The sequence below is a fragment of the Podarcis liolepis genome, assembly GCF_965112155.1.
Source record: "Podarcis liolepis genome assembly, chromosome: 11".
Classification (NCBI taxonomy): Eukaryota; Metazoa; Chordata; class Lepidosauria; order Squamata; family Lacertidae; genus Podarcis; species Podarcis liolepis.
This window is the reverse complement of record NC_139565.1, coordinates 6,992,027-7,006,680: the sequence shown is the minus strand read 5'-3', so window position 1 is coordinate 7,006,680 and position 14,654 is coordinate 6,992,027. Positions and strand designations below refer to the sequence as shown.

General features: G+C 38.3%; 1 protein-coding gene and 1 long non-coding RNA gene across 8 annotated transcripts in view; both read left to right on the top strand.

The window, feature by feature from the left end:
• AGTPBP1 (ATP/GTP binding carboxypeptidase 1) overlaps positions 1-14,654 on the top strand; it is a 62,907-nt gene that overhangs the window by 31,734 nt on the left and 16,519 nt on the right. For 4 of the 7 annotated variants that reach the window (XM_083464782.1, XM_083464781.1, XM_083464783.1 and 1 more), the window contains 7 exons: positions 717-810; positions 2,083-2,120; positions 2,991-3,199; positions 5,217-5,394; positions 6,966-7,057; positions 7,701-7,817; positions 9,422-10,128. In XM_083464782.1, coding sequence (XP_083320908.1) covers positions 717-810; positions 2,083-2,120; positions 2,991-3,199; positions 5,217-5,394; positions 6,966-7,057; positions 7,701-7,817; positions 9,422-10,128 — 1,435 coding nt within the window. Of the gene's footprint in view, positions 1-716; positions 811-2,082; positions 2,121-2,990; positions 3,200-5,216; positions 5,395-6,965; positions 7,058-7,700; positions 7,818-9,421; positions 10,129-11,107; positions 11,147-14,654 lie in introns of all 7 variants that reach the window. The other 3 variants (XM_083464779.1, XM_083464780.1, XM_083464777.1) reach the window with 1 other exon arrangement.
• LOC310688545 lies at positions 11,184-12,620 on the top strand. Its single transcript, XR_014517026.1, has 2 exons — positions 11,184-11,504; positions 11,742-12,620. It is a non-coding gene; the product is annotated as an uncharacterized lncRNA (long non-coding RNA).

Below are 14,654 nucleotides of genomic sequence, written 5' to 3'. Positions count from 1 at the left end.
TAGTGGTAGAGGGAGAAAGATTTTGCCAGCCTTAAAGTTCAGTTCTGCACATGTGTACTTTTGCCTCATTGAATTCAATTTTATATACAGCCTCCATCTTGGTTAAATGTTGTGTTGCTAACATTAACCATACTTAATGATAGCCAGGATTCCCTTGAAGATTTGCCTGCAAACTTGCACTAGTGTTAACCATTATTAATTTACTGCCAACATAACCCTCAAGAATGGTTAAGGACAAGGGGAATTCAGTAACAGGAGGAGAGGGGCTTAGAATTAGGAGTCTTTTGGCCCAGTGCCTTAATCACAATTAAGCAAGAATTGTGTCTTAGCATAGTAAAATTTCCAGAAATGCTGAAGCTGTGAAAAAAAGTTTCAAAATGTTCAAAAACCAAGGCACAGGTTCTGATAGGTGCAGGTGCTCTGGAAACAATGGCCAACAGGCGCATATCTGCAAAACATAGTTAACATTCCAGTGTAATAGCAGATGTTCTGCATTAGAGTTTACACATATAAGTAGCATTTAGGTATCTTGAAACTTCACTAGACATGCAAATACAGAATTTCAAGTTGAATGCTTAGTTTTGGGATTTTTATGCTAAGTTAGTGAAATATAAATAGGTAAGATGGTGTTTTGATTATATTTGCCTTGCTTCAAGTGTAAGCATTTATATCTATAACTTTGCAATTTGGTGTAACTTTTTTTTATAAAATTTCAGCTGTAAATGCTGTATCCTTGGGCAGGAATGGACTCGTGGAATTGATATTTAAGATAATTGGTCCTTTTAGCAAAAAGAATACCAGTCTTATGAAGTGAGTAGAAAATCTGAATATATATATTTTTTAATATTGTGGACCGTATTTATTTTAATACAAGATTGCTGTTTTGTGCTGCTGTTTTCTTAACTTTGACTTTTGTTCGTTTTGTAGTTTTGTTTTACAACTTGAATGTAAATTGCATCTGATTTAATTGTGATACTTTTTGTAACCCACTCTGGGGTCATTTGGTGACGAGTGGGATGTAACTACAAACAGTAGATAAATAAAACCCAGCAGTTGTGATGCGGAGGAGAATGTGATTTGTGTGGGTCAGTTGAAGTCATTTTGCTAAATGAGTCTTTGAAAACAATTGAATCGATTCATCTCTGTTTTCAAGTATTTGTCCTTGAGACTTAATATACTGAAATACCCTATCTACTGCTTTCATAGGCCACAATCCAGAGAACCATGTGGCTTGTTCTGTGTGCCCTACAGGGCTTTGGGTCCCGTCCCCCCGTCCCCAAGTTCCTTCTAGCAAAAACCAGCACCTGATACATTCACAGAACTAAAGAAGAATGAATTGATGATAACATAAATGCACCAGACAATTTATTTTTAACATCTGAATTCTTAATTACGTACCCAAAAGACATTCAGCCTGATTATTTGCACATGTATTTTGAATTAAGGCCCACTGATGTCCATGAGATTACCTAAGTTATTTCTCTCCCCCCCCCTTTTTCCATTACTTCTGAATTTTATTAACCAATGAAGATTGGGTGGTATTTGATACTCAATTGTTTATGCATTTTTGTTGGTTGTTTTTTAATTTTTTTATTCAAAGTTATAACAAGACATATTATCCAAAAACATATCATTATCCCCCCCCCATTTTTCTTCCCTACCCCCAACCCCCCCCCCCACCTCTCGACTTCCCTCAGTTCCAGTCTTTGGTTTCTCTAATATTGATATTTTCTGCATGTTACAAAGTTGTATAGATCCTCAAACTGTTTAGCTGATTATTATCAGTAAAAAAAAATTGTGGATGTGGAGGCGTGGCAGCTGGGAAAACATGGTGAGTATAAATGTGCTCTGTGCCCGGTTCTTGTGCATATTAGCCATTCAACTCACATTACCCCAAATATACTTGCTGTTGCAGGTAGACCAAACTTATGGAATGTAAAACAAATTAAAATTCATTTTCAACACTTTATCATGTTTAGGATTGCAGTCACATGCAGAGTTAGGATGCTTATCAATGATCAGGAATGTTACCTAAATCTAATAGTTTGTCTGTTTTTTGTTTGTTTATATTTATATTCACAGAGTTGCTTTAGACACCCTTGCTGCATTGCTTAAATCAAGTAAGTGTGTGCCTTAATATTTCAGAAGATATGGAATGTGAGCAGATTAAAATAAGTTTTGCTGGCAATCACCCTGTGTTTACACAGGTAAAACTGAAAATAAACATTTTAAAGATTGCAGCTTAGTAGCCAGTATTGTGTACTGAAAGACTCAGCAATTCCGTGATTATTATATCAGTGAGCTGTTCTGATGAGGGAATAGAACAAAATATGCAGAAAATGCATACATCTGTTAGCCACACTTTGGATTAATCTCTGTTTGCAATACTCATCATGCTGTTTGGAATTGCTTCCAATATCTATTTTTATTGATTGAGGGTTATTAAAAATTACAGTTTGTTTCCTAAACTTTCTCCAGTTTGTGCAGGAATGTATACATTCATCCTGGCCTTCCATTTTAATTTTTCAACACTGTGAGTTAGTTTGGGATGAAAGAATGTTAGATGGTCCTAGGGCACAGCGAGTTTAATAGCCTAAATGGGGATTTGATTCAAGTGTCCCCAGTCTAAGTCTAGTACTCTGATAGCTTCCCCACACTGACTTCTGTATGTAATAACTGTTCATGGCTATAGCTTGATATGGGCAGATAAGTCTATTTTTTGTCTGTGCCAATTCTGCATATGTTCATATGTCCATACCATCCTGTAATCACAGCAATCAGCAAAGATTTTTTCAAAAGCATATAGGGGAGGAAATATTTAAGTGCATATTTTATTACAATGTAATCTCAGTGTATGCATTCCTAAAGGTATTTTATCCTAAAAGACATTTTAAAAAAAAAAAAAAAAAGATTTACATATTTTGGTACATTTTGGCATGTTGTAACTGCTTATAGTTTCTTGAGATCTCTTGATTTTCCCCCCCTCCAAGAAACAAATGCAAGGAAAGCCGTAGACAGAGGCTATGTCCAAATGCTCTTGACGATTTACGTCGACTGGCATCGCCACGATAGTCGGCATAGACATATGTTGATCCGCAAGGGCATCTTGCAGTCTATAAAGAGCATTACGAACATCAAGTTGGGAAGAAAAGCATTCATTGATGTCAATGGGATGAAAATTCTGTACAACACTTCACAAGTAAGTGTTTAAAAAGCTTATATTGCTATGAATGCACAGTGAAGCGTATTTATATGTACCATTAAGATGATAATACAAAGTTGCCTGTGTGCATGTCCCAATACATGGGTAAAATCTTAAAAGTTGTATTATTGCTATTCTTCATCAACTGAAAAATCATCATACATCACAGGAAATGCATTCAATCTCATCTGCTACTTTTGACATTATAAATTTAAATTAATCTGTACTTGACAGTTCATTACCCAATCACCTCACCTCTTAACAATTGATATCCCTGTTCTGTATTAATCTGTTTAGTCCTCTATTAATCTTTATTATCACTATCAAGGAATCACACTCAAAAAAAGGGTGGTGTTGGATTTTAAAAAAGGGAAGAAGTATGCATAGAGAAGGTACACTAAAAAAAATCTTGAAAAGCTATTTTTAAAGACTTGTATCTTAGAAAGGGTTAGTGTGGAACTTCAGATAGTTTTTGAGGGAGACTCAGATGGAGATTTAAATCAATTGGAGACAAAAAACTGATCTCAATGTATCGTACCTTGGAAGTCAAACAGAATCCGTTCTGGAAGTCCATTCGACTTCCAAAACATTCAGAAACCAAAGCGTGGCTTCTGATTGGCTGCAGAAAGGTCCTGCAGCCAAATGGAAGCCACAGAAGCCCCATTGGACGTTTGGCTTCCAAAATAATGTTTGAAAACCGGAACACTCACTTCCAGGTTTCGATCTTTTGGGAGCCGATTTGTTCAGGAGCCAAGGCATTTGAGATCCAAGGTACGACTGTACTTAAAAGCAGTAATAGCATCAATGTCTGCAGTGTTCTTGGTGCTAAGGCTGAACTAGGCCACCTCTATCTACTGCAAATGCAGCAGCAAAATGAAATGCAGAAATCTGCTGAATGTTATGCCAGTTCTTCCCTCAATCTTCATGGGAGCACATTCTACACCTGTGCTGCTATTGATTTGTTCCAAACTGAATTATGACGTTCTAGTTTTTACAGTTATGCAAGGCCATTTGTCTTGAAATTGGATTGTATACATTACTGGGTACTTGACCTACTTGAAGTTGGTTAATGTATGTAATCAGGAATTTGGTCATAGACTTTTTGCAGAAGCATTTGAACCAAGACTGAACATACGTCCTTTGCAACATTTTGCAGTATGTTGGTAAACTGCAGTCATTCTTGAACATCCCACTTGCTGCTTGAACTTTGATTTTAATTCCATTAACAGTTGTGCTTCAGTGATTCCAGCATCTCTACCTTGTACCAGGAGGACATGGGATTTACCTTGTTCTTTCCCAACTTCCTTGGGCTATGGCGCCTTTGAACTTGAGCAATAGTTCATGAATGTTGTTCATTTCACTAGAGTTATGCTACATTTTTTACTGATAACTCCAAGCCCCACGGTTATGTGGCAGTTAGTAGTTTCCAGTTAGCAGTTATGTGTCACTGAAATTTGGGTTGGTAGTTCCTATTCTTTGGAGCTCTGTCCCTGTATGTGTTGCACAGGCACCAAATTTATATATTTTTCCAACACTTACTGAAAACTTTCTTTTTTTCTCAGGCCTTGATTAGACTGCATTTTATCTCCATTCTAAGTTTACTCTATTATATACTGAAGTTTGTGATTTGTATCTGTAACTGTCTTTTATTGTATTCTGTATATTGTCTATGCGAACTGCTTAGATCAGGCATGGCTAAACTTGGCCCTCCAGATGTTTTGGGATTACAACTCCCATCATCCCTAGCTAACAGGACCAGTGGTCATGGATGATGGGAATTGTAGTCCCAAAACATCTGGAGGGCCACGTTTGGCCATGCCTGGCTTAGATCATTTGAAGGTGTGTGTATATTAATAATGACAATACATAATCAAGGTAAATATTCCATCATAAAATGAAGTTCCTTCAAGAGTTCCTATTCCTAGTAGTTTACCACAGTAGAATGATAGTGCACAAAGAATGAAATTATTTGACATGCAGTGCTTTGTTTTATAATGCTTATTTATTGTACTAGGAATGCCTTGCAGTAAGGACGCTTGATCCACTGGTCAACACATCCAGTCTAATCATGAGAAAATGTTATCCTAAAAACCGTCTTCCACTGCCAACCATTAAAAGTGCTTTCCATTTCCAACTACCTGTCATCCCTGTTAATGGTCCAGTGTATCAGCTGTATAGTTTGCCTCCTGAAGGTATGCTTAATTTTGAAACATCATGGTCTTGTGTATATCTGCTTTCCTATGAGGATTAGGAAAAAACATAGACACAGAAGCTTACAATTATCTGGTTGTTCTAGCAGCCTACTTTTGAAGTCTTAATACTGTACAGTTAAATGCAGAATGTTGTTGTGTTTTTTAAAGAAAAGATTATATATTTAGATTATTGAAATTTATGCCTCATAAATAGGAGACCAAAATGTGACACCTCAGTTTTCATTTTGATTAAGTAAAATAATAAAGTGATCTATTACACAAAGATAAATTCTGCAAAAAATTTCATTGCCTTTTGAAGTCTTTAGAATATATAATAAGCCTGACAGATCCAAAAGAATGAGTCTGAAAATGTGTGCTGTATATCCTAAATTCATTTTATTAATCCAGCATTCAAAACATTATAATTTGCTTGTGTATCTCAGGAGTGAAAGTACTTTCACACTTCATCCACTTAGTTTGAAGTTGACAATGGATGGGTTCATTGGGGAGTATGGTCTAGTGTACAGCCTTCTTGAAGTGTATGTAAAATAAAAAGTTGTGCTGCCCTTCATGAATTGAAGACATACGCTTTGGTAGAAATGGTGGGCATGGAATGGGTTAAGCACTGCTCCAGCCCACAGGCTATTTTTCTCACAAATACAACTTTTCCTGCATTTGCATTGCATGCATGCATGCATGCACACATACATAATTTTCTTTGTATGCCACCTTTCCCTAGTTAAAACTATGTTCAAGGTGGCTTATAACCTGAAAAACATTTACATAGTTACAAATATAACAAATGCAGTCCTAAACAATAAATAAAACACATCAAAATGTACACAACCAAATTGAACAATTTTCACTAAACATAAAGATACCCAAAAAATAAATAAGTAACAACAGCAACCACCGCCCGCAACACACTCCCCGAAGCATTACCCAGCCCAAGAGTCTGGTTAGCAGCCTCAGCTTTTGTAGCTGGAGTCAGTCAGGGCCCCTCCCTCCCAGGCCAGGTGGGAAAAGGCCTGCAAGGCAGGGAGCAGGTCTTCCAGGACTCACAACCAATGCAGGCTTTGGAGCATGCTTTTGTCAAGATAAATGTAATTCCACCCTTAAAAGGCCTTGCTCTAAAACTGCCGAATTTGTTCATATTTAAATAATCCTGTATAGGAACAGTTACATAAGCCACCATTCTATTCTGTACTCCCCTGGGCTTCTACTTAAGGTGCCTTATTCAAGGATGCCGGAGTGCCTCAGAAGGGCAAAAACTACCAGATTTCTTTCTACTCTCTGGATGATACAGAGAACAACTTTCGATAGCTTGCATAGCCTTAGCTGTTCTGTTCTACCTTACATTGTTCATGTCCTCTTATGTTTAACGGATTTGTTTCTGTAACATTGAGAATCTGTGTAATTACATATTCAGCATGTGGTCTCATTTAACTTCATAAGTAGTATTAGGTTTCAGTTGGAGAGTGAAAAGTTTCACATGCATCATTTCTTTTCTGGGATGTACATGTTGTAGAAAACGTACATCTGCCCTACTTATAGAGCATTTTATATCACAGTGGATGACGTAGTAGATGAAAGTGATGACAATGATGACGCCGAAACAGAGTCTGAGATTGAAAATGATAATGAAGATGACATAGATTTTAAGGTTAGTGGAACTGAGGGCATACTACTCAGATATTGTGCAGTTATTTTCATTAGCTTTCAGAAAAATTGTTCGTGCATCGTGTTTTCCAAATCATAAATATGCTTGCGAATTAATTGTAAAAACAGTCGGGGAAGGGACAGGTGTTGTGTTGTCTTGTTTCAAGCAAAACATTTTGAAAATGCGCATTTAGCCTTTTGTATGAACTCTTAATGTGTGGATGGGGGTTAGTGATATATACATGGAAGCCACAGCCCAACATCGTTGTGCATATTAGCCCCCCGGTTCCAACATTCCCCATATTGTGTGACAAAGGAAGCTTCTCTTCTCTTCATTTGATCATTATCTGTGTATATTTTTCCTCACAGTACATCACAACACTTCCAACAAATCAGAGCATTAACCAGTATGTTAGCATCTTGTTGTAAAATCCTTTCAATGGGTTGAACGGAGGAAGATTCCTTCTTTTGGGATCCATTCCATTATCAGCTTGCCAATCAATAAGAGGTTTTGTGTATTTTCTCTTGAGGTGCAAAAGAACCTTATTTGCAGTATGAAGAAAATACTAGACATTCTCTTAAGCTGGAAATTGTATCGTGTATCCCACAAATCTCTTAATAATGCAAGTTCACTTCCTCCCCAACAGAATGATGACATAGAGACTGATATCAACAAACTGAAACCAAAGCAGGAATTGGGGCGATCAGTGGAAGATCTGAAAATGTATGAACAGTTCTTCCCAGAACTTATAGAGGACTTTCAGGTACAGACATTGATATCTTTAAAATAATAATAATAATAAAAGCATAGTTTAGGAGTCTTGCTAAGATGTGTTTTATTTGGCTGCTACTTCTACTGAAATACAAATCAGCATTCAGAGCTTGCAGAGTTGCTATTCAAACAACTGAACTGGAGAAAGAAAATGAATTGGCACAGTAAGTACAAGCAGAAACCATTTTAGGTGTGTCCAGTTGACGCAAGATTGCTGACATGCAGGTCCTTAGGCACCCAGAAGAAGGCAGGACGGAGCGTGCTTATTCACACGCTTATTCACTCCACATGAAGTGGTTGCCACCTGTAAATAAACCTGCACATTTCTGTAAGTTAAAGTGGAGATCTTAAGGCAGAGATAGTCAGTGTGATGCCCTCCAGATCTTGATTGACTCCAACTCCCCATCAGCCCCACATAGCAGGGCCAATGGTCAGGGATGGTGGGAGCTGGAGTCAGAAACATCTGGCGGGAACAGCATCTGCCTTTGCCACAAGCTGTTAGAATGCCTCTTTTGACACTTCCTTAGCATACCCCTCCTTCATAACATTGCTCACTTTCTACTCATCTGATTTCAGGCTTGTTGAAAGAAAAACACCTAATTAGACCTCCCTTTTTCTTTTACTGCTACCCTTTCATCTTCCCTACGTGACTCCTTGAATGAATGGCCTTCACTTAATGGAATGCACTGTAACCAAGATTTCTAATAACCCTTTTCCAGCTAATTGTTTCTTCTCAGCACTTCTTCTTCAGCTATCTGCTGCTTTTGTTAATTTGTTAATTGTGTCTTTGGTTGCTGGGACACTTTTTCTTCCTGGTTCTCTCGCTGTCTTTCTGAGTGCTGTCCCTTTCTGATGATTTCCCCTACTTTGACGGTCTTTTGACCTTATTTTTCCATTTTGTTTCTATGGCTTCACCCAGCACCTTTATATTGCTGACTCTTTCTTTTTCTCTCCACTTCTTTTTCATCCCCTGTCCTATTACATCTTACTGGAAGTGGCTCCTGAGTGAATTTTTAAATCTAAAGATAACAAACTGATCTTGCCAATGGTGGGGCTCTTCATGTCCTGCCAAAGTCCAGCATACCCTTTGCTGTCAGACTCGGAGATATTCTCTTTCCCTGAATGTAGCCTGTTGTCAGAAATGAGCCCGGCCTTGGCTGGGGAGGGCGGGGTATAAATAAAAATTATTATTATTATTATTATTAGTAGTAGTAGTAGTAGTAGTAAGGTAAGATATTTGCTATTTGTACCTATTGCTAAATTGTTCCCTATGCTTGTAAAGTGATTCCTTTTCCATTTCTGCATTAGTGTGCAAGCTCTTTAGAAATACATCTCTATTCTCATTTTTTTTTCACATTCTGCTTGTTCCTGCAAACAAGTTCACCTGCATTTGGCGCTTCCTTTTTTATTCCGCTTCTAGGTATTCTGCTGCTGTTGCCTGGAAGTTTCTCCCTTCTGATTCATTCTTCCACTTTTGAAAACTTAAGACTGTAAGGTCTCTGGGCAGGAGTTTTGGTGTTATTTATGCATTGTTAAATCAAGTGTCTAAATAATGATTTCCCCTTCTCTTTTTTCCTTTCTCTCCTTAATGTTAAGGAGTGTGACTTAGTTTCCAAGGAACCAAAGCCTTTTTCACCCAATGTAACCCTAGCAGGGCCTATTGTTGTCCCTACCGCTGGAGAGGAGCCATGTCCAGCAAACCCTGCAACAGAAATTCCCGCGAAGGAGGGTCCTCCTCTACAAACAGAGGACTGTAGCAAAAGACCCATCTTTTTGGGTCTGGTAAGCCGTGATAGCAGCACGGACAATAGCTTACAGAATCAAAGCGATCGCAAGAAATTGTTCTCATCATGCCAGTGCCTAAACCATGAAATAGTTAGAGACTTTGACAGAATTTCGTTGCAAAATGCTTCCAAAAATGAGCACTCCTATAGTACAAGGGCCATGACCAAAAAAGAGTGTAAAACTAGCCTCAGTGAAGTTGCCTGTAATAAACCTTTTCAACACGCTTCATCCTGCGGGAGTGTGTTGTGTGAAGGACGGTCTGTCCAGCTGGGAAAGCTGTGCTGTTCTGGAGCAGAGCCTGAAGAGGAGGAAATTTCCTGTTCCATTTCTCTGGGAGAGCAAGTGATGCTTGAAGCGCCTGATAAGCTACAACTCCACGACCCGGAACTTTATATTGAGGTAGTGAAAAATACAAAGTCTGTTCCTGAATATTCAGAAGTGGCTTATCCTGATTATTTCGGACACTTTCCACCTCCATTTAAAGAGCCTATTCTTGAAAGGCCTTACGGTGTGCAGAGGTGAGTTTCCAATTTCTCTTAACATGTTTCATGTTATCTAAAGCTACGATTTACAGTGGTACCTCTGGATGCGAACGGGAACCGTTCCGGAGCCCCATTCGCATCCTGAGCAGAATGCAACCCGTGTCTTTGTGTGTTGCGATTCGCTGCTTCTGCACATGCGCGTGACGTCGTTTTGAGCGTCTGCGCATGCGTGAGCGGTGAAACCCGGAAGTAACCCATTCCGTTACTTCCGGGTCGCCGTGGAACGCAACCTGAAAACGTTCAGCCTGAAGCAAATTTAACGCAAGGTATGACTGTACTGTGAACAGTAAAATTAAATAAAATATTGTTGGGTTTAATGAAGAGGATTTTTTGTGTGAATGGAAGAGACTTTGAGCCAGTGCAGAGGAGGCCATTTCCCCCTATATCCCCCACAATTCAGACTATATCCCCCACAATGCGAACCTCCCTGAAACTGTCTTTGGGGATTTAGAAGGGCTACAGAGGAAGTAAAGAACTGATAATACCCTGTTCCGTGAGTGGGAACTCCCTTTGTGACTATTGCTCTTAGCTAATACGGGAGAATGTTTTTTGAACACAGAATTTTGTTTTCTCATATGCTCCCTCCCCGCTTAACAATAATGAAACCCACTGAGAACTTGAAATATATATTCTGAAGTATATATATAAAGCAGGAGATAGATGTGGTGCAGTAGCAAACTGAGCTGAGCTGGGAAGCCCCCTGTCTAGCTCTCATTCTGCCATGAACCTAAGTAATCTGTTAGCTTCAGTTTCCTTATTTGCAGTGTTTGATTATAACAACAACCTGTTTCACAGGGAGGTGGTATAGCTTACTGGGTTAATGTATATAAATTGCCTTGAACATGCTAAAGTACGATGTTAATGCTAAGATCTGTTGTTGTAAAAAAGAAAAAAAAAGGAGTTGGACTTCACAGGTGTTTCATAATCTCAAACTTTATTCCCTTTCTTCCACAAGGAAGAAGAGAATGGCTGGCAGTCACATGCGAACTCTGATGTATGTGAAAGAAATATTGGATATTTCTCCTTCATAACATCGGGGTCTCTTGAACTCCTTTTTGGCAATAGTTGGCAGTGAATGGGTGTGTGCAGTTTCCTTGAACCTTATTCCAAATTGATAGGGCAGAAAATCAATTTTTTTAAAAAAATGATCTTGGTTTCTCTCTTCTCTTTCAAAATCTTCCTTTTCTTTTCCATAATGTCAAAAACACATGGGGTTGCTCTAATACACAGTGTGAAATGCTACTAAAGCTTGTGGTGTGGTGCTACGTAGAATCTACAGTCATTCCAGAGTCCCAGCATGGTGTGCAGATAAGTAGAGCGACTGATGCTGGTCATTTGTTCAGAACAGATAGGTAGCCGTGTTGGTCTGCCATAGTCAAAATAAAAAAATTCCTTCCAGTAGCACCTTAAAGACCAACTAAGTTAGTTCTTGGTATGAGCTTTCGTGTGCATGCACACTTCTTCAGATACATTGTATCTGAAGAAGAGATGTGTATGCACACGAAAGCTCATACCAAGAACTAACTTAGTTGGTCTTTAAGGTGCTACTGGAAGGAATTTTTTTATTTGTTCAGAAAACACTCAGAAAGACTTGGGGGAACCTTAAGACCCTGCTTTCATTTGTTCATAGGGCACCAGATGCAAATGTTCTGATGTCCTCATCTTTAAACATTTTTGTTCTGTCATTCTTGGTCCTGTGTTTAAGGTTAGAATCTGACTACAACAAGGATTACATTATTGTGAAGGTGGACTGTACCTCAGATCTTTACCTGAAAGGAAGTGTTTTCCTTACAAATTAGATCAGGTTTCATTTGCTACTGGAAGGGCCAGAGCTAGAAAATGCGATGGAGATGCCCTCTGCACCTCAGTTTTGGTTCAACATTATTCCTTCTTGTTGCATATGTCTTGTGCAGTTATAAATGCAGTGACAACACTTTCGTAACGGTGCCAGAGGATTTCATGTTAACATTGTGCGAGTTACAGATAAATGTAGCAACGTTCATAGTTAAAGATTTGGTTTGCCTTGCACTGTACATTCAGTGAGTGAAAGATTCAAAGGTGTACTAGAAGTGTTGACGCTTCTGTTTGTTAGTTAGTCGTGGCTCTAAAGAATCAAAGTTCCAAAATAATAAATAAGTGTAATTACAACTTGACCACTGAGAGATATTCAGTGTCTAGCTTAATACTATTTTTCAGGTCTTGGCAATACCCCCAAATCAGATAATGTTGGTCTCTGGTATTGAGAAAAAATAGGTAAGATAATTTCAAAAAAAATTGAATTGACTAGCGTCACAAGTAGACTTTGAAAGCATGTGCAAAACTATTCCTTTAAAAGATGTGTTTTTTCCTACTTTCCTTCTGAAACGATTTTAATATAATGACTGTGTTTACAGAATGCTGAACTATGGTTTGTTCAACAAGCCAAGGGCCATCTTGCAGAGAAGCAAACAAATTAAGGTTTTTTAAAACACACACACACACACTTCTTGCCATCTACCTTTGTAATCTGGAATGTACCTGAGGTGGAGTTGCCAAACAGACCATAGCTATTGTGTTCAGACATAGTGCCAAGCCATAGTTAAAGCAAACTGTACTTCATAAGCCAATCACCACCCATGGTTTCACATTGTGGTTTGTTGCCGGAAAATAAACCATGGTTAGTCTGCTAAGCTGGGTTCAGACATTCAAATAACACTTTGGCTAAACAAACCTTGAATTAGTGTTATGTGCGAGCTCAGCCACCTACCAATATGCAGAAAATATTAAGGCATAATAAAATAAACAGGGAAGCAAACTTAGAATATGTATGTCAGTGATTTTGTTTCGTTGTAAAGGAAGAAATCTAAGATAATTTTAATATATAAGAGCTGAATCAAACAAAACATTATTTCCAGAATAATTCCAAACATATTATATTATACATTACATTACATTATATTATACATTATTATTACATTATATTATTCCTGTAATCCATAAATATCAGGCTATTCTTAAGAAACAAGTTTGTATGAGCCTAGTTAGGCTTGATGGAGAAAATAAGACTAATTTCCGTAGCAATGGATCTTTAAAAAATGTCAGTAGTCAGATGGGTCCTTAACGGTGACATAAAAAAACTAAATTGTGGCAAGTGTGTCTAGGTTTTACTTGCTAACAATTCTAAACTTACTTTCTTGACATTGTATAAACATTACTTTTGACAAAGAGTAGAAGAGGGAAGCTGTGAATTAGATGTTAGTTATTAGTTTAGCTACTCATTTCTATATTTTGGTGCCTGTGCTTAATATGTCTTCTGAATGATAGTTTACAGTAGGTTTTCATTTTGTTCACACTGTCAGCGTACCACACAACAACTCCATTCTTTTTTGGCACAATTTCTGTGGGAATGTTCAGGGGTGCAGGAGAGGATATATTGTGAGATTATATCGTAATCCAACTTGTGCTAACAATTTCCAAAAATATCAGCAGAGTTTATAACATTCCCCTTTTTAAGTTTGCAACGGTAACGTCTGCACAGGTGCGCTAGAACCTCTATAATAATTACTCTGGTAATTTCCCCTTTTGTTCCCTCTTAAAATACAAGACACGACACAGTCCTTATAAAAGTATAAAAGAGTTGACTCACGTTCTGTTCACAATATGATCCCAGAAGGCAGACAGGCTTGAAAAGGTAAAATACATATAGAATCTATCTTATAGGAAGATAGTCCTTTCCTCCTCTCTTGGCTGAGAGCCAAGAGGGCATGTTGCTTCTTCGAAGGAAGATGGAAGAGAGAGATGGCTGCCTGCCCTGTGCTTTTATCATTTACCTGCACAGGTGAGGCCACACCCACCTCTGGTCACATGCGGAGGAAGTCCGTCCCGAGGAAGTTTACCTGCTTGCTGGACAGACATCCCTCCCCATGTTCTAACATGTACACTCTAGGAATGTTGTCATTGACTGCTCCTGCGTTTTACATCCCACAATTTCTACATCCCATATCAAGACCAGTTGGGATATGTTTTCAGACACAGAATGGCAATTGAGAAATATTTTTCAATGTCAAAATCTGCCTCTTTGTTTTTATTATTGTACGTGCTTTTCACTCTTTACTATTTAGCTATTGAATAAAGCTAATTTCCAGGTGTTCAACTTTTCTGAGCAGGTATTTCCAACTGCATAGGCTTTCTGTGCCATGAGGCATAAGAAGATTTCTTTCTGACACAGACAACACATTTGTGTAGGGAATTTTGTGTCTCCTGTGCACATGGTTACGGACATGCTTGTACATCTGGTTCAAGAGTTCTTACAGCATCTATACATGGCAGAATAAAAGCACCAGATATAATGCTCCACAGAGTGGGAGCACAGAATTATTTTCACAGAAATGATAGTCGTGTCACATGGTTAATTTTGCATTAAGTGTACTTTTTATTTATAACCTCATGTTTAAGTAGAGGTTTTCGTAGGTGAGAAGCTCGCACACTAACCCAATCACTGCACAGTACTCTTTGAAACTTTA